This window comes from Petromyzon marinus, chromosome 9 (genome assembly GCF_048934315.1).
Source record: "Petromyzon marinus isolate PM22_M1 ecotype Great Lakes invasive population chromosome 9, UKy_Petmar_22M1.pri1.0, whole genome shotgun sequence".
Taxonomy (NCBI): Eukaryota; Metazoa; Chordata; class Hyperoartia; order Petromyzontiformes; family Petromyzontidae; genus Petromyzon; species Petromyzon marinus.
In genome coordinates, this window is record NC_133675.1 from 10,113,208 (window position 1) to 10,133,687 (window position 20,480).

A 20,480-nucleotide genomic window follows, 5' to 3' on the forward strand; every position below is an offset into this window, starting at 1 on the left:
TTAGCTTGAAAGTACATTAGCATATAATTGTCACGGACCAACTGGGCATTATAGACATGCAATGACGCTTCGATTCACGGAATACAATAGATCAGCACATTAACGATGTGTGTTTCATTACGCACGATAGCTATTAGCTACAATTTATAGATATTTACGACTGTTACATGTAGGCCAATTGTTCCATTATAGTAGTTCGAGCTCTACAGAACAAATGAGAAATTCTATTAACGAGACGGGAATAATCGTACGAAAAAAATAGATTCTTGGGTCAAATCGCTACTCGAATCATGATAGCTAATCGAATCGCCGTGGATCAGTGGATCATTCAATACTTAGTAAATAATACATTGGTAAATTTCGGAAGATGTCCACCTTAATAAGCTGCACTGCGCACAGATTGTGGTTGACTGGCTTGAAAACATCGCCAAAGAGGAGATCGGTGCATTCAGCGACACCGTCCCATTCTCATCGTCCTCCGTGTGCTGGTGAGAACAACACCTCTTTAAACATCCATCAAGTGAATTAAAGTTACAATGTGGATGTATTTAGTGTCCAAATGTGGCCATATCTCAAGAAAGATCTTATGAATTTGAACAGATGCAGGGAAACAACAGCATGGATGGCTGTGGGAAGAAAATTTGGATTATAAGGGAAGCGGAGGAAAATAAGCATCTCCCTACTGGAGGCTTTGTTAGATAGCCTTTTGGTTTGAATAACTCATGGAAGGGGAGTTGAGTGAGATGAGAGACAGGAGGGGAGTAGAGGCAGATGAGAATGGAGAGGCAGGAGGTCACGGGGAGGACAGTAAAGTGAGAGAAGAGTTAGACATTAGACCAATTACCGTGGAGCTTGAAGACAGATTGCAGCAGCAGAGTTTGTCAGTGCTCTGCTTGATCAATAGTAATTTTCTGTTAACGCATGGCAGGGACAACACCCTGCACCTCCTGAAACAAGGAAACCTGTGCAGCGTCCTTGGCATGCGGCGACCTTTTGTCACTGAATTGGTGAGTACAGGCTGTGTCCTGTCGTTGTGCGATTGTCCCAGCTCTGAGCTGTGGCTGTAAAATGCTAATCTCAGCTGTGATGAGTGTGATGTAATACTTCTATGATACTGCAAATGTAACCAATCTCATATCTTGGAATTTTATTGGGGTTAAGCCTGGATAGTTATTGGATGGGAGACTGATGGAATACCAGGTGGTGTATGCTTGGGCTGTGATGTGTTCAGGAGATGACCGTACACCGATAGTATTATTAAATGTATCTGTAGGGAGCTTTATGTGTTATCCCCTTGTGCATGTGACCTTTCTCTGGGTACTCGGTTTCCTCCCACGTGTGCCAAACACTACTAAAATTGGACAAACATTCCCATGTATGATCCCCTTGAAATAAATTGTGAGGCTTTCCTCAGAAAATAATGAACGGCAATATTAATCTATCATTGCATCATCACTACTTTAGTAAGCACTGAACGTTAGAAAGTAACCTATAAATCATTTGTGCGATATACCGATTGCATCTTAAATTCGCTTATCTGTGATGTGGTAAATGTGAAACTGTGGTTCTTTGTTGCGTACTGGCGGAATAGGACCCAGACGCCCCCATTCGACAGAAGCTTCCGCTCGCGGAGCTGGACCAGGAGGACGAGGCCAAGCTGCTGAAGCACCTCTTCTGCCTCATTCGCGCTGGCATGGTCGAGGAGGTGTGTGCATCCAGACAGTGTGCACAGGGATGCGTTTGGGCAGATCGTCTCTTTAAACTATTTATTAAACTATTTTTACAGGTACGGCCCACGTAGCTATATAGCTATTTTTCAGAAGCAACCTGGCCACAAATAAAAGCTTATCATGTGGGAATGTATAGCAGCAAAATACTAAATGTGGAGCGAAAAACTGGAGGAGCTGGAGAAAAATCCACGCAACTACGACGAGAACATGCAAACTCCAAATATATAGGCATGAGGGTCGGGATAAGAACCCACAACCTCCTGTATACAAGGCTAGGGAGTTAATATCTCGCCACTGTGGCAACCGGAATGTGTAAAGTGACGTAATAAGATGTTCTCTGTTCACTAGGCTTCTATTTCAAATGTAACAATGTTTTTCGTTGTAGTTAAATAAGTCAAAGAGGGGGAGGGTAGGGGAGGGGGTCAATAGTGTGAGGGGTGTGTAAACTGCAGGAACTGGCCTAACCCTGGTCTCTCTATCAGCGTCTCTATTTTACTTGCAGTTTACACACCCCTCGCACCATTCACCCCCCCTCTACCCTCCCCCCTCTCTGACTTATTTAACTGCCCTAACCCTGGTCTTTCTCCCACTTCAGTAAAAAAAAATTCCTTGCTGTGGTTGTCACACCTGATGATGATTGCTTGTGTTGCAATCGAAACGTCGTGATTTATATATTTCTATTATATATTTATTATTTATTTATTTTCTCGCCTACGTGACTTTACCGAAAGAACCAAAGAGTATGGATCCTTGCAGTCACGAAAACTTCAAATCTAGAATTATGTCATAACTCGTTTAATTTTTTCACGGTAAGACTATCCACTATGCAACACTTACCTTTGACTAAAGAACTGCTGAATAAACCACTCACACTAAAATTGCACATGTTATCACGTTTTAAATTATTCAAATTGTTTGTACAATGAAACGACAATGTTTGAAGTGGGCGCACTTTGTTTACTGGCGACGGGATAGCTGGGGGGAGAGAGAGGTGGGGGGTTGCGGGCGAGGCAACGGCGTTACTGTAGTGCCGCTATTGTCTGCGCAGTGCACAATCTACCAGTGCTAAAACTGTACTTATCTACCAGTTATGTGTTACTTATTTATTGCATATTTACTTTTGTTACTTATTTACTGTTTTAAGCTCACTCGTTTCCAGTTTTTATTTTGTGATTTTAATGTTAACAATTGATAGTGGAATGTATTACAAATGTAAACTTCGTATTAAATATGATGGAATTATGTTGCGGTAACGACGTTAAAGATATTAATGCATGCGGGGTATCTGAATTTTTTTTACACAGTATATGTGTCCGCGGGTTATATGCATATGCGTGCTATATGTGTGAAAATACAGTAATTTGTAATCTGCATTAATCGGAAATAATCACGTCACAAGTGCAGGTTTCATTGGATGTTGCCCTAAAGATAAATTGTTATGGATAAATCAAAGTGTCATTTGGTGCCTACTGTTTTCGGTGAGGGTTAGTAGCCAGTGTCCTTGATAGCACATTATCTGGACAACACCAGATTATTATACGCACCACCTATTCGGAAACAGCCACCCCTCGATAGCAATAGCCACTGCATCACGGGTGCGTGTCATTTTGGCTCGCATGATCGCACATCCGAGACTAGAACAGTGCAGCCTCCCACACTGGGGGTTGGGTTTTGTTGTTGTTGCCGCTGCATTTTGTTTAGCGGTCACTTACAACGTCATGGATTTTGCTTGGTGTGGTGACAGGCGGAGCGGCAGTGCCGGCGGTGCGGGCAGGCATGGCGGGCAGCCACCCTGGAGGGGTGGAAACTCTACCACGACCCCAACTACGACGGCGGTGAGAGGCGCCTTCAATAATCCCCCCTCTCTTTTTAACGCTTTCCAACTAAGGTTGAAAGCATTCATGCATTAGATGTGATCCATTATAACTGGAATTTTAGGTGTCTTATTACATGGGATTCACCCTGTACAAAACTTGGGAAATTGATTAAAGGGTTGCCCACCGCTTTGCGAGAACTCAAATGGTGCTAAATGGATCATGCGCACACATTCCCTCCCGACTACAACACTCCATGGCTGATGGATGAGACTGGTTACGGAATGGCAGCCAAGGAAGGAGAGAATGCGCCCGACAGACGACCGTTATGGAGACAAAGCAATGAGATCGGTCACTGCGAAGAAGTAAAATGGACTGTGGCACCACAGGACTATGGAGGATCGCTACAGCGTGGAGAAGCGTTCATCCAGCAGCGGGATAGATCACGACTCGTGTTGATGCACGCGGCGTGCGTTGTGTTGGTACCCTCAGTGGGGAGCGACGGGGAGCTGCAGCCTGTGGAAGGGAACCCCTACCGGGACGTGTGGCGGTCGTGCTGCTGGAGAATGGCCGAGGAGGTAAGGTTTTGTGTGCCGCTAGCCCTCGTCCCTTCAGAAAACATCTAATCAACTCGGATTCCGTACATAATAGAATTTCACAGATTGCTTTTTAACGCTTTCCAACTTAAATGTTTAAATCGTGAATTAATGCATCAGCTGTCCGTGTGTCTGGCTGTCCATCTCTATGAATCAGAATCTTTTGTTTAATCCTGGAGGAATCTGATGAGCTTTGAAGCTCTTTTTCACAGACGTCCAGTTGGGACGGGTGAGTAAGTTACAACAACAAATAATACAGAAAACGATAGGAGTGGAAAGTAGAGAAAAGGTAAGCAAGTCATTAAAATTATAAGTAAATAAAAAGAAAGTATTAAAGTACAAATTTCATAAGTACGTACATTTGTAGTGGGGTGTTACAATGACTCACTTAAATATGGTCCTAAAATAAATTAAATGTGAGTATAAAGCTGTTACTATTAGGGCAAAATTAATTTCCCGAAACTTGGCAATAAAACCAGTGTTAAATGGATGAACCTTTTCGACCAGTGCGATTTAATGTCATGTGTGCCATGTGATATCGTGTGCAGCTCGTGAAGGTAATGTTATCTCCTGAAATAAATGCTTCCAAGCGTTATAGAATCATTGTATGTGCATGATCTTTGTTCCTTGTCTTTAAACTTAATTTCTGGGCAAGTTGACATTTATCGCACTACCCAAAATCCAAACCATCACGCATCATAATCTTTCTTTTGCTTATCAGATGCAAAACCTTCAGATGCAGAAAGATGATTGCATGGATCAGAAAACGCATGCAAGTCAGACTCCTTCATATAGACTTAAGAAAAGTTAGTGGGCTAGGGCAGGGCATATCGCCAGAAGTGATGATGGCCAATGCCTGAGACTCATGACTAAGTAAAAGCCAAAAGGAGGGAGGGATACACATGAGAGTACAAACATCGCAGAGATGGGGTGAAAAAATTGACTTTACTGCAGGTGTTAGATGGATCGTTACATCGCCAAACTGTAAGTCATGGTGACAGTTTTGAGATGACTTCATCCAGCGGTAGATTGATCATAGCTGATGATTAGTTGCTTGTGACCTCTCCGCCTAAACGTCAATTTCTTATACAGGAGCAGTTCAACAGACACGAGCGGGCCATTTACGCGGCTCTCAGCGGCAACCTCAAACAGGTGCGGTCATTTGTTGAGAATGTAAAACTGAGCTTGTTTTGACAAGATGATATCTGCAAAAATTAAGTTTATCCTTCAAACACGAGGATCGTGTAGTTGAATGTCATGGTGACGAGTATGGGGCAGGGACTGGGCACGGTCCCTCATCTTCCACACAATATTTAACGATCGTCTTGTTACGAATCCCCTCCCCACGATGGTCTGATTTAAATTGTGAACGGGTAATTAAGAGGGTGCGGCAGCGGCGTATATGGCGCACTACGCGATTTAAGCCAGTGGCTTGAGATTGATTCTCGGCTACGGCTTGCAGCAGTATTGAGTGATACCTGAACTGGTCTTCCCCGTTCAGCAGCTTGCACTCATGAGCATGGTGAAGTATGGTCAAGCAAGCCCCACGATAGAGAGCATGGGGAGGCCTCGATTCATGAGTCCATTGTTTCTGTCGAAGTGTTTACCATCCCATTTGTATTTTTTCTCGTTAGCACATTGTACAATGTTGTTCGTGCCGTTAACCTAATTGTAACAGTGGCATATCATTTGTATGTGATTTATGTAAATGTAGATTAGCATAGCATTTGAATTTTACTGCATCTCAAGATGCTATACATCAGTGGGAATTATTATTTTATAAAGAGAAGCAGTCACGCTGAGGGTAAAGGAACAGCATTGAGCTTGCACTTGGAATAGGATGTTAAGTCAACAGCACTAATGGCTGGGGAAATGGTGTTTCAGACAACGGGAAGCACCAGAGAAGAATGAGTAACCTCACAGCAATAAAAAGTTGATTGGGGGCTTCGACAGAAAGTCTTGCTGCAGGAATAAAGGTGCTTGGGGGGCGAGTAGAGTCCGATGCGAGGGAAGAGGTAGGAGAGCACGTGGAGAGAGAGAAGAAAGAGCTAATACAGGACAGGTAATATGAGTGGTCTCGTTCCCGTGCGGGCGCGGACGCCGCCGGGCGTGTTGTCGTGGGACCCTAGATTCTGCCGGTGTGCGAATCGTGGGAAGACTGCGTGTGGGCATACTTCCGCGTGCTGGTGGACCAGCTCGTGGAGACGGAGGTGCGCACGCTCGTCACTCGCCCAAGAGAGCTGGTCAACCTGCCCGCCGACGGCACCACCCTCGAGTGAGCGATGTGCCCCCTCTTCCCCGACCCCGACCGTCAGGCACATCCCTGGTGCCCGTTGCGGCCGGTTGTTAGATGCTGGGTTCTTGACACAGAAGGGGGACATGGGGTGTGAAATATAAACTTTTGGTGCAGTTTGTAAAATAATTATTATAAGAAAGTAGGTACATTTGTTTCGGTGTGTTCATACACTGATAACAGATATTATGCACTGATGTCTGTAATGCCATACTGTATAATCACTCGCTATGAATGTCGAATACATTTTTATTAGATTAATCGTTTAAAAAAAATTTGCATTCATGACGCAAGCAAAGTAGTGCTTGTGTATTTATTATTTACTTTCATGCATATTGCGTACAAATTATAATGTTGTGCATAGGTTAACAGAATAAACAAAGCTGTTCAAGAAACAATTCAAATGAGATGGTAAATGAGTTAAAAATGTATTATTCTCAACTCCGAAAGGTGAAACGTCATCAGACCACTGCTGGGGCAAATCTTTACGCGATTATTATAGTCACTACTACTCGTATTTAAGCGACATAGCAGTGTAGCAATACTTAGCGCACTTGGTAAACATATAATTATTTTTTATTTAAAGCTTTCGTGACTGCAGGGATTCATATTCTTGGTTCTTTCGGTAAAGTCACGTAGAAGGGAAACAAAAAATAAAAATATAAAACAATAAAATTCTCAGGATGTTTCGACTGCAACACAAGCAATCATCATCATGTGTGAAAACCACAGCAAGAAAATTTGAAAAAAGTGGCGGTTATTTTTAACGTGTTAGCACCACGGAGAGAGATTTGGCAGTTATTCAGATAGACGAGTCCATCTATGTTCGGAAAAGAGGAGGGGGGGGACGAAAATAATGGATGCGGTCTGAAAGCCACCGTAAGCGTGAACAATCAATTAAGACCTGAAATGGTTTATCAAATCCTCCCAATGATTGCTAAGCCAGAATCCATCTTCTCGGTTGAAATTGTCTCTGTGTTTGTATATGTGGATAGCCTCATGAACGAATCTCTCATGGTAGCCAGATGGCTTGCAGAGAACCTCTGTCTTGGAGGAGTCAATGTCATGTGAGCCTACTGAATTATAACAGTGATCTGCCACGGCCGAGGTGTTGGTCCTACCGTGTTTTAGGTCTGTTTTGTGTTCACGGATGCGGTCCGAGACATGTCGTTTGGTTTCTCCAATGTAACTACTACCACAGAGGCAACTTAGTTTGTAGGCGCCAGGGTACTGTATGTCCGGAATCACATCTTTTACAGACGGAACCAGATCACGGATTTTATGTAATGTGTTGAATCGGACCTGGATCTTGTGTTTATTCAAGATTTTGGAGATCTTTTTTGTGATCCCCGCAATGTAGGGTAAAGTGATGGTTTTGAATGGCTCCTCAAGAGGGTCCTTCTTCATGATTGGAGTGATAACTTTGCGAATTGTGTAGTTGGAGTAACCATTAGCCTTAAGAGCTTGGTGTACGTGCTTGAGTTCACTGGCTATGTGTTCCGGACTCCCACCACCATCCATCCCAGAAGAATTCCCTCATCAAGACTCTGCACCATAGAGCCCAATGCATATCCGACCAGGAACACATAGCCAGTGAACTCAAGCACGTACACCAAGCTCTTAAGGCTAATGGTTACTCCGACTACACAATCCGCAAAGCTATCATTCCAACCATGAAGAAGGACCCTCTTGAGGAGCCATTCAAAACCATCACTTTACCCTACATTACGGGGATCACAAAAAAGATCTCCAAAATCTTTAATATACACAAGATCCAGGTCCGATTCAACACATTACATAAAATCCGTGATCTGGTTCCGTCTGTAAAAGATGTGATTCCGGACATACAGTACCCTGGCGCCTACAAACTAAGTTGCCTCTGTGGTAGTAGTTACATTGGAGAAATCAAACGACATGTCTCGGACCGCATCCGTGAACACAAAGCAGACCTAAAACACGGTTGGACCAACACCTCGACTTTACCGAAAGAACCAAGAATACATATAATTATCGTTTAATTTACTGTCAATAAAGTGCTGCGCCAGGGGCTTGGAATGTTAAAAGCGTGTCGTCTTAGCTCGGCAGTGGTGTGTTATGGGTGGCACCTGCCGTGCCAGCTGTTACGTTGACCATTAGCCAGGCTTTGTCTAATCACCCATGGAGCCGGGCCATTGCTTCAACAATAGTCTGTCATTGTGCGATAACATTATGGTCTATAACAAGGACCGTTTTTTTATAAGTATATATTTTAAAAAATCACAACTGTTTTTTTCACTCGATTCAAAACATCTTTATTTTGAATGTATCTAACTATTTGTGAGTGATCGACCTGATATAAATACTAATGATGTTCTAAGGGTTACAAGGTTATGTTTTGGACATGGATAAAAGCGAGTCTTAAGCTCATTACTACACACATATTAAAACTAAAATTTTATATTATGGGCCTCCTAAAATTGTGGTCCAATTCTTTTACATGTTTTGGTTTTGAAATATCGGCCCTATAAAAATGTTTTGAACAGCGGTGACTAGAAATCAAATCTTTCTTTAACTCAAAGGCTCAGGTACAGTTTGAGATCATGGGGAATTAAAGCCCCTACCAGTGACGAGCATTACATAATAATGGAATGCAGTGTTCTTGACAAAAAATCGATATATTATTCAACCTTGGATTTTTACCACAGTATTTGCTTTGTGTCTAAATATGTAGGAACACATTTACAAAAATGTGGGTCTGGCAGAGTGAACATAGTAGGCTTATTAAAGTTAATCTTAACGGATTGCTCAAACCGTCATACCTCTGCGCCTGAGTTTGAAGTTAAATGTAAACAATTAACGCATTTTTTTACCTCCATTCTTTGTTAAACAGCCTGACGACTGAAAAGATTTTTGAAGATCTTCAGGCCACTGATAACGCGGTAAGAGTGACGCAAGCACAGTGTGATAAGGGGGATGTCAGCGGCCTGCGGTTATTCTTTTATCCGGCGTTTGACACGCGTGTTCAGCCAGGTGGCTCGCCATGCATGATTCCCCAATCGTTTCACACAAGATATGAATTCCCAAGTGCCTTGCGTCGCAAACGGGTGTGAACACAGCTCTTCAAAATCCCCAGCTATTTTAGTCGATTCTTAGATAAGAAACGGTGATGTATTAATTTGATAATTCAATTGTACATTTAATAGCATCAGTTGTAACACCGTCCATTATTCTGGGTTAAATATCTTTCCGTAGTGGTGCCAAAACTGCATCCCCATATGAATTAGTTTTTATTTGATTGAATTGTTTATATATTTAAATAAATGTGATGTGGCCTTTGTTTAATGTGTTGAGTAGAGAGTCCTGGATGAAATGAAGGAGCCGTTTCACATCATACAGAAGTACATCATCCTGTCCGACATTGATGGTAAGACTTTTAGCACAATACTCTACATTACTTAAATACATATTTTATTGAATAACGCTTATATATGTGTCTGAAATATTACCTATAATGATGCAATATGTTTTATTTCTAATATTCTGCAGAATATGGTGTATATTGCACTATGTAATAATAATTTTCAGCCCTCTTAATCCACTGCTGGATGAAGGGGTCCCTAGCAGTGTTGTTTATCACCATACTTCACCTCGCCTGGTCGGTGCAATCTGTGGCAGGGAATTTAACGCAGGCCAACAGGTTGATGGTCGAATGTGGTACCTGCTGTGCTACAGTTCTACCCAGCAAGAGTGCATGAAGGCTGCAATATTTCAAACGTAACATTTCAGAATGGCAGTTGTATGAATGAGCCGGAATTAATGGTCAATAAAAAACAACTAGGTGGTTAAACATGAGGCTGGTGGTGTCCCTTAACTTCCATGAGTGAGCTCACTCTATACACCTATCAACTGCATAGTCCGTAGACCAAAACATACAGCAGAATTACCATGACTGATGTTGACAACGAAGCCGACAGTCTTCCGGCGACTCTGTACATCCTATCGGCGGGGCACAGCTGCCTCGGAGGGCTCGCCTGCGCGCGCCAGCTGACGTGCTTGTGTGACGGGAGCGGTAGCGTAGCGGTTAGTGTGCTGCTCTACGAACCTGGTGACCTGACTTCGATTCCTGCTCATGGCCAACACCAGTGACGATTATCTGAATTGGCCTTGGGCCTCCCCTAGGTCGACTCGGCCTCAAATGAATACCTGGCACAGAGTGTAAACATTGCCACTATGGAGACAAAAGGTGGCTGGGCGTGGTGCTTTCCACCCACCCCTTCATGTGCCGTGCCAGCCTTCATAGGTAATAGCACTTGCCCCAACAGTCTGTTAAGACTATATGGGGGATCTTTGTCTTTGTGTATCATCAGGGCTGCTGGGTGAATTTTCCCAGTGGCTGTCGCAGACGGCCACCCTACCCCCCCACTTGATGCGCTTCATGTCGCACCTCGTGCTGTTCTTCCGCACGCTGGGCCTGCACACAAAGGTGAGAACGAGGAAGCGAGCGAATTAACGAATGTTACGGCTGTGCTATCGGCGTCGCGTCATGAGACGGATAATCCATTTGGATCTCTCGCAGGGCAGTGCAACCATCCGTGTTGGAGAACAGTCCTTGGAAGCGGATGTTGCAGAACTAGTTGTGAGATCCCTTGTAATGACCTCGGGTCCGTACAACACACGGAAGCAATTTCGCACCTGCCCCGGTTGAGAAAATGTTACTCACCTCTCATTAAAAACCTTACATTTTAATTCTCAACAGCTGGCATGTAACAAAACGAAGTTAAGAAACATATTTCTTGCTATGGGTTTGCCCAATCATCAATGACCAGGCTAGGACCTGAGAACCCCGTTTAATCACAGGTGCCTGCCTGGATTTGTACCCAGGATCTCTCAGTTGTGGTGGTTGGCGCTGTGATCTCAGAACCCCCCAATGGGCACCTCTTGAATAATGGCTGAATGTCTGTTTGCAAAGCTCTCAAGTGTAAAATGACACTGGTACATTGCCAGAGGCTTAGAAAAGTTAAAATTATTCCTAATACAGCGATACTGACTGGGACGATATCGAATTACTGAAAATGTATTGTGTAAAAATGGATTTAATCTGTTAGAATGTAGGCAGGTAACAACTCGCCCAGGCCTAACCGCAATTAAGTTAATTATTTAAGATTTGGGGGTCATGATTATTTTTTTTATAATGATTGTTTTGCCTTTGCCTTGTGAACCTGCTGAGTTTGTGTGAGCTCATCACATTGCATACATCCGTTGGAATTAATCCATTTTTAAACTGATGGTTTAATGCCTATGTCGTAAGTGTGGTAATAGGAATAATGAATGGATTACTTTTCACCTTCCTGTTAGATGCCATTGAAGTCAAATAACTGTGTTTTTTTTTTATTCAGGAGGATGTGTGTGTGGATGTCCTGAAGACATACGTCGAGGTAAGCCACTCCCGGTTCGTGTGCTAGTGACTGAACGACTAATACAAGGCCCCATGACAAGTTCCCCAACAGTTACGAGCTCCCTTTAATCCATCTGGTTCTTCTGTCAGTGTTGCATCATTCGATGAATAAAGATGACTCTTAACAACGATCGTTTGTTAGCGTCGTCGTTACTAGAACGCAGACATCTTTGTGCAATGAGGTGGTTTTTCCAGTCTATCAATACTGCTTTTTCTGAGTTTCATGAATCAGTGTTGAATCCTAATGGTGAGTCTAGCGTAGTATGATGAGCCTTGGGCAATACATTTAAACTCCTAGGATTGTAAAGGTGCCTTAGCCTGACTGTGTTATTGTGTTAATTGGCGCATTTATTTGTATATACTGTGCGATGGCTGCTCAAGTCTGCTCACGTCTGCACACCCGTTTACGTATCCAATCTAAATAACCAAAATAAGAAATGAAAGCATAATTATTACGTCTCACATGACCTGACAATGTCCTGTGTGTTGACGTTCTGGCGACACGCACAGCTTGACTTGCATATACTGTGAAGAAAATGTATTAATTTATCCAGACGTGACACCACAGAGTGTGCATGCCCCAAATTTAGCATTTGGGGTGTGTAATTACGTGCCAATGTTGTGGTGCAAATGTGCAATACATTTGCGCAGTGGTTCATTTGTAATAATTTGTTGAGCTTTCACAATCTTTGTCAAATGTAATAATTATCGTTTGTAAATACTTATTACAAATGCATGCATAATATAAAATGTGGATGCTGTAAAACATAGCTTAGGATATCAAGTTCTCACATCGGCTTACTTTTGTCTGACAAGTACATTCACATGAAACTTCTCTATAATCTGAACGGTTACTTCAAGTGCCACTGTAAGTACCCGATAATTAAACCTCTTATCACCTACAGTTGAGACGGCATTTGAACAGCACATACTGTCTCAGCTTTAGTTCCAGATTCAGATTCTTCTCTTGTATGCTGTGTGCCAGGTTTTCTAGCTCACTTGGCTTAATACGGTGCACATGGTACACTAAATCATACCATGGATGGCCTGCACCTTCCCGATAAGCAATCCTTGCCACAAATGAACCACAATACCTTGCTGATCTCATCAAGGAACATAAATCATCACACGAACTCCAGTCATCCTCGCAGCGGTGGCTTTTTGGTTAGCCATCGAACAAAGATGGTCACCGCATTGCTCGCTTCTGAAACTCTCTCTTCCTTCTGATATTAGGAAGCTACTGGAGCTATGCACTCTTAAATCTAGATTGAAAACTAATTTATTTAGAACTGCTTTTTGCGCTTAGTTTGTAGTCTTTCCCCCGCACTTCCGATTAGCATGGTTGGATACGTATGGTGCAAAATAAGTTATACATACATACCCCCAGCTGCTGATGCGAGAGGAGCACACGGAGCTGGTGGCGTTCTACGCGAGCCACCTTCCGCCGGAGGTCGCCGTGTCGCTCTACGCCACCTTCCTGGAGGACATCACCGGCACAGCGCTGCGCCAGCACTGCCTGCAGCTCGCCGAGAAAGCGGGTACCTATGCCCGCGCTCGCGCCAGTCGGGGTGGCGGTGGGGAGAGAGGGGCGCAGGTTGGGGGCAGTTTGCCCCCTGGTCTCAGATCCGAGGGGCCCTCAAAGATGGTATCTCATATGGCATTTTTTTTCCCCAAAGCCTCTGAAAATCTTTCGGTGTCTTGCGTGTTGGTTGTGAAATGCTTTGAGAGCGCCGGGATAACATTTGCTCAAAGTCGCACATTTTTTTTTTATCAGAGTGAGAAATAATTGAATTGCAGGAAGAAGAAATACAAAAATATTATAAATAAATTGCTCTTATCCAAGGTGACCCTGGCTAGAGGTTGACCCTGATTCTGTCACATGACTTACAGCTCGACAAAATCCCAACCAACTTGTGAAAAATGGGAAACTTTAATAAAAATGTGCTCCAAAAGATGGAACAAAAAGTTGTTGTCGTTCGGAATTGAGCCGAGCGTATATATATATCTGCTGTCGCCCTCTCCGGGCAGGACTGGACGTGGCGGCCGTGACCAAGACGATCGTGGAGAACGTGCGTGGCCACGACTCGGGAGACTTCGCTCACCACGACTGCACGGCGCTCCTCGACGCGACCACCACTCCGGTATGCGCACACGTGCGTTAGGCGCAGACAGACGCTGCCACTTTGGCACTTGTGCTCTTTGTCCTGGGAGGTCTACGCCCCGTACGCTTGAGACCTCGAAGAGGTCTTCGGTGGAATACACGCAAGTGGCAGTGAATATAGATAGGGTTTCCACCTCGTTTTCATGCGTTTTTGTTTTACAAGAGTCTTAGGTATGCATTGGCAGCACTGTCCTGGGCACTACTGTGTAATATTGCATGTCAAGCTGTGTACACCATCAAAGCTGAATATAAACACGGCTTGTATGAGTATATTTCTGATGCTTGCAGATTCTGGTGAGGGGATTGCAAAGGGCAGCTTCTGATACAAGCACACTTATTTGGAAATAAGCACACGTTGCCTTGCCCCCAAAGTGTGTGCTAATATGCAGCTTGTTTCATCTGCAGCAGTTCCTAAGCACACACACACACACCACGTGTATTGCCGGATAGTAACAGCTATATAATGGATTTTTGGATGGGATCTCACAGGTTATGCTGTGCAGCACTCGGTGGCACTGCGTCCGACTCGGCTTCGCGTGTGTCCATATGCTCACCCGCAGGAGGACAAGAAGAAAATCGATGCCATCGAGTGGTTGGTGTTCGACCCGAGTCAGCGCATTGAGGCACTCCGGCAGAGCAATGCCATCATCCGGACGTTCCTGGGTACGAGTCCGCGGGTCAACCTCGCAACTCCAAGCCTTACAGATGAGAACAGATGCCATTCATGCACTGCTTGTCCAACTTAACTGTCAAACAGGGTTCACGGTTATCAATTTTATGGTAAATACAAAATTAAGCAAACCCATAATGCATATTGTTTAAATTTTTTATGCATTAAAACTTTTTAAAGTAACAAAAAAAATAACTAACGTAAATCAAAGCGTGACGTAGAAATAAGTATCTGTTTACGCTGCACAACCGAGCTATGCCGGGGATGTACAGAGTAAGCCCAGCATAGCTGAGAAGAAGTCAAGTTGTTTTTCCACTGCAGCAGCCATGCCGTGCTGCCAATGTCACGTGAAATGAATGAGTCGAGTCGCACATGTAGATAACGCTGTGTCCCTGCGGTGTATTTTCTCGTGAGGCTGTGTCACGATTCGGTTCCAACTCAGCTTTGAAAATCACCAGTGGAAAAACATCCCGTACCGTGCGAGGGCCCAGCGTTGGCTCGGCTCTGATGTGGAAATGGGGTCAACGGAAACATTTACTTTCCCCCAGCGACCAAGAAGCATGAGGCGGCCAATGCGGCGCTGGAGATAATCCCGGTGGACTCCATCGATGTGATTTATCGGCTGCACGAGGAGCCGGCCATGGAGGGAGGCGGCGGTCGCAGCATGGAGATCAGCGCTAAGAACACCATCAGAGAGCACCTCTCTATACGCTTCTACTTGGTAATGGTCATCACGTCTGCCCCACGCAGTTGCACTTACAACAAATTCACGCGACCTCACTATTCGATTAACTGCCACGATTCGTTTTTTTGGTTGAGTGTTTACTTTTAAACATTGCCGCAAATGCGGTGACTTCTAATGGCAGCAGAAGGTGTCGCAAACCCATGATGTACAGAATGTTACATACGTCCTGTTTGTCAAGCCACTGCTGGATTAGGGCCTGCCCACACCGTGTGTGTTGTAGGGGTTGTTTGACCATACTTCACCTTCCTGGTCAGTGCAGCATGGTGAAGGCTGACAGCGTAGACAGGGGAGAATAGTACAGTACAACAGTGGATTTTGTTGTACTCTACAACTATGGAATGGATTTTAGTAATGTGGTAATAGTTAACCCCCTGCGATTCAATGAGTTGTCACGATTCGATTTTAAGAATCCATTTTTGTTATTTTATGCAGATAAAATCGAAAGTGGATGCTAGGTTTACATTAACCAATTGCGCGCAACATTTATGAATCGGAAAGTAATAGAATATCTTAACCCACGTGATTTGATCACGAGTACAAGGTTTGAACTTAAGAAATAAATCATTACAATCCCATTATTCAGTATCACATGATTGCCTAAAGGGTGGCTTTTTACGATGGGAAAACTACTTATCCTTCCCAATCTATTGTATTATCCTCGCACACTGATAAACTATGGAGCTAACTCCTTGCATACCATCTACCCAGATACAATCTGTAGCAACTGGAAAACTGGAGTTTTCTTGATTTTTTTTTATTAAATCTCTCACACTTTGATGCTATTGTTAGGGGACTTGAGAGGGCATGCTGGCAGACTAGCCTCACCTCGGCAACATTACCAACCCTTGAAAATAAGTTTGGAAAATGCATGCATACGCACGGATTATGTATGCTTCACAATATGCGTTTGTCCTCTGGGGTATATTAAGCAGCACTTTCAAAGCCATCTGATAGTTGTCAGTGTAAAATTATTGAGCATTTTTGCAAGTAGTTATGTTTGGCCTGGTTTGTGTCTGCAAGTTTTTTGGCAGCCCTTTGATCAATCAGTTTTTTAATAGGGTAATTCCCAAACAGCAACATGACTTTACACTTAGAGGTCCATTTATATCGGATCATCTTTACGAGAATTACAGTACTCTCCTCCACCCTGTTATGGACGGACGAGCGGACAGCTAATGCGTGCATTCTTTCCACTTTCGTTTGAAAGTGTTAAAAGCGAAACCGGGAGGGAACATTTAGTGTTGAAACAAGATAAGGTGGGGTGGGGGGGGGCGGGGGTCATAGTTGAACTATTGCGGATCCTCCCGCTCTCTCTCTCTCTCTCGCCAATCTGATTCCCGTGCATCGTCCTTTTCCAGCAAGCGCACGACTCCTTCAACGCCTGGTTCTGCCACTACAAGCAGGAGCCCAGCAAACCGACGCTGTCCACGCGACACAACTTCTGCGACAAGGTGGCGCACGAGCAACGCGACGACCAGTACCAGGTACGTACGCCGCGGAGGGAGCAACGGAAAATAAACGGCGACGGCCGCGATTGCGACTACGTCCGCTGCGTACGTTGTCTGTGACCCCACGCTCCTTGACCCCACGCTCGTTGACCCCCACCCCCACCACACCAGCTTGACCTCAAAGCGTGGGAGTCCCAGCTGCGGTTCCTGACGGCCCAGGCCAAAGACCACATCCACAATGTGCTGCTGTTCGTGGAGGGCGGCTGGATGGTGGACTCACGGGAGGTGAGTCTGGGGTCTGGAGAGCGTTACAACGGGCCCCTTTGATCAAACAAGATTCGTACCGCTTCCAAAAAAATATCTTCGTCATTTTCTCCTTCGATCCCTTGGTCTTCATGATTGTTGGTGCACAGCTGCTCTTGCCGTAACAGTACCTGCCCACGCATTTGTTTTGTCTCCACTAGTGCCAGAGTGGGTAATCCAACACTCGTAATTTGTTTCCTTAAATCCCAACCGTTAAATTCCCACCGCTGAGGGAGGTGGTGCTCTGGATTGGCTGCCAACGGACAAGGCCTCGCCAGGGTCTGAAACTATAAGCGTTGCTCTGTTTGATGGCTTATCGGACGCGTCCTTGCATCTGCGGACGGACGCCTGTGTTTTGTTGTGGGAGAAGTGTTACATGAACTACAGCAGCAAGGGCACATTGCTTTCAAGTTTGCAACTGCTTGCGTTGCAGCGGTTTAGTCGTGACACCTTTTTTTATGATTGCTTTTAGAAAAAAATTGTTGTCTGTGAACATAGGGAGACATTTAAATTGAGGCAAGATATCACCGCTAGTCTTATCTGTGGTCGAAACATTAACTCTGGTCGATGCGGTGCTCTCTAACCACAGCGTCACTGTTCCACCGAAATAGCTAAGATACTCTCGGGAAATTGGAGGGCATATATTACCGTAAATTGTCACTGCCAAGTAATTGACTTCGAGCAAATCCTGCCAATTTGTACTTGAATTGCAAATACGGACAGAACTCTGCCAACAGAACCAAAGAAAATACTGCTGAAAATTTCTGTAGTGCAGTGTTGGCCTCTTGTTTCCCGGCAGGCCGCATTCATTAAATTACTTCTGAGATCCCTTTCAAGTGAGATCTGCTCTACTCAGGAGGTTATGTCTCAGTGTCTCGCATGCATTTGTTGTTGTTGTGGCCGCACGCCCCATCCCCCGTTTTTGCCTGCTCACCCCGTGCCGGGGCAGGAGGGTGGCGACGAGGACGAGGATCGGGCCCGGCAGATGCGCCAGCTGCGCCACCTGTGCCTGCCGTCTATGTGCTTCCTGCTGCACTCGGTGCTGCACGGTGCCGGCCTCTACCAGGAGTGCGTGCGGCTTGCGGACATGGTCGCCGACAAGCACAACGCCATCTACGAGGCACGTGGCGTCCACTGCCTACCAAGAAAAAGTTCCTGTCCCCCCCCCTGTATAGCCTTCACAGACTGTAGAGACAAGTGCCGTTAGCGAAGGCTGGCACTATGGCACACGAGGGGTAGGGGGTGGTCAGCAACACGCCCGGGGGACCGCTTTTTTATTTCCCGAGAGGTGACGTTTACACGCTACACCAGGTGCTCGTTTTGAGGCTGAGTCGCCCTAGGGGAGGCCCAGGACTGGTTCAAATAATCGTCACAGTGGCATAATGCGGTTCGCATGTGCCCCAGTACTCAACAGGAGGTAGTTGTCATAACCCTAATCCTAGTCTTCTACCTTTAAACCAGAGAAATAATAAACCTGAGAAAGAATTATACTTTGCATTGATGCGGGTTAGCGGAACATTATGATTGTTGTCTTCCGTAAGCTTGCGACCAGTTAGTTACACCAACTGCTTTTGAATACAGCCTGGCTTAGCGCATTTGTTATGAGCTAGTGTTGGAAGAGCAAGCGCACACACAGGCCTGTTGTAAGTGCACAGACGTGCCACTGGCACGTACCGCTTCTAGCTAGAGTGAAACTGCCCCAGAAACCCAGGCGTCTAAACAGGGGATCATTGTCCCTGCGCCTCTCTCTCGAGACTGCATGCACCACCACACTTCCCAGCTTAGAGTGAGCCAAGGTCACGGACTTACAAGCCCATTCACTGAAGGCTGCGTGCAGAGCCGACTCCCAAAATGGGTTCGAGGCTAGCGTTTTCCCTTTTTAATTTTTTTATTGTCTTGACCATGTGTGTGTGTGCGTGCACATGTGTGTTCCCACTGCACCCCCCCCTCACCCACACACAGGTGTTCAGCAAGGAGGAGATGCAGACCTTCCTGCAGAAGGTGTGCGAGTCGAGCCTGAAACTCCTCGACATGAATTTGGACCCTTTGGGCTACGACATTCACTCGTTCTGAGTCTGCTGGCCAACTGTGGGGTTCTGGGTAACAATAAATAAATACAATTGTTCGTTGTATATTGAGCTGGTTTATTTTTTTCTAAATTCATATCCCCCCCTCACCTCCTATGCAGGTGATCCGTCTCACTCGAGCAATTGTGAAAGTGCCAGGATGTGTGTTGCTTGATTAATCTTTCTCATAGATGTAACCTGCCGTGGGGATTTAATTGGAGAACAGCAAAAGCGACAGTTTGTATCACTTATCATTAGTGTTGGAAGAGTGCACCCCCAATGCCTTGGGAACTGTGCCGTGTCCTTGGGCCAGCCACTGCCTATGAAGCCCGTACCTACCGATACGGGAGTGTTATGCATACACATTCTAGTGATTATGCTATGTTATGGTTACAACTCCCTCACTTATTTTGTAATATGTTTAAATCAATAAAGTTTTTTTTACAAATATCGCGTTAAGTCTAATGCATTGTCTTGTGGTTAAGTTGGCGGACTTGCCAAATAGTACGATATACGGCACTTGCATTACAAAGTGGAGTTCGAAATAAGGTTAACTTAAATTTCAATCGAGCATCAACGTAGGAGAAACGCTGTAACCCAATGTTTGAAAGTCTACAGCCGGTGAGTCTCAAAAGTCAGTGTTCGACACAGGCACTTTAGTAGAGCTGGAACTATCAACCACCGGAATTATTGATTCCTTTTACTGCTAATTTCTTCTTTGCAATAAGCATAGCATTTTCATATCGTGAACACAAGTAATTTTCACATCCAATTCTGAGGTAGGTGGGCATTGCTCATGGTCATCAGCATTCCTACGTCCATTGCTATGAGCTTCCAGCGTTTTGGAGATCCGATATCCTGCCTTCCACTATTTCAAAATAATCGGCTGATTATAATCAATACAAAATATTTATTACAATACAATTTTGATGCATGTGATGTTTAAATGCGGCCATATCTCAATGTGCTGCGCATAAACTTGGTATATATTAAAGGGTGTTTAAGGTTAGTGATTTGGATTATCTGGCTGTATAGCTAATGAAAATGTACAATTACTTTACTATGCAAGTAAAAAAATTTGTTTTCATATTTACGTGGTTTTTTTTTTCATTAGATGTAACCTGTGTTATAACGTGCGACATGCCCCGCACTAGCTTAATCCGGCACTGGTTGGCAGGGATGAGTTCAATTTTGATTTAAAGCTTTGGTGACTGCAGAGA

The 20,480-nt window shown here is 44.6% G+C and overlaps 1 protein-coding gene across 2 annotated transcripts in view; it reads left to right on the forward strand.

Annotated features, from left to right (window-relative positions):
- Positions 1–19,708, forward strand: part of NUP107 (nucleoporin 107) — a 28,313-nt gene extending 8,605 nt beyond the window's left edge. For both annotated transcript variants that reach the window (XM_032950522.2, XM_076065894.1), the window contains exons 10-28: positions 400–488; positions 929–1,007; positions 1,592–1,705; positions 3,475–3,565; positions 4,037–4,122; positions 5,233–5,292; positions 6,270–6,415; positions 9,303–9,351; positions 9,767–9,836; positions 10,780–10,895; positions 11,809–11,847; positions 13,255–13,405; positions 13,896–14,008; positions 14,589–14,691; positions 15,247–15,419; positions 16,802–16,927; positions 17,063–17,176; positions 18,144–18,314; positions 19,157–19,708. In XM_032950522.2, coding sequence (XP_032806413.2) covers positions 400–488; positions 929–1,007; positions 1,592–1,705; positions 3,475–3,565; positions 4,037–4,122; positions 5,233–5,292; positions 6,270–6,415; positions 9,303–9,351; positions 9,767–9,836; positions 10,780–10,895; positions 11,809–11,847; positions 13,255–13,405; positions 13,896–14,008; positions 14,589–14,691; positions 15,247–15,419; positions 16,802–16,927; positions 17,063–17,176; positions 18,144–18,314; positions 19,157–19,267 — 2,001 coding nt within the window. In that variant the 3' untranslated portion in view covers positions 19,268–19,708. The remainder of the gene's footprint in view (positions 1–399; positions 489–928; positions 1,008–1,591; positions 1,706–3,474; positions 3,566–4,036; positions 4,123–5,232; positions 5,293–6,269; positions 6,416–9,302; positions 9,352–9,766; positions 9,837–10,779; positions 10,896–11,808; positions 11,848–13,254; positions 13,406–13,895; positions 14,009–14,588; positions 14,692–15,246; positions 15,420–16,801; positions 16,928–17,062; positions 17,177–18,143; positions 18,315–19,156) is intronic.
- The last annotated feature ends 772 nt before the right edge of the window (positions 19,709–20,480 follow it).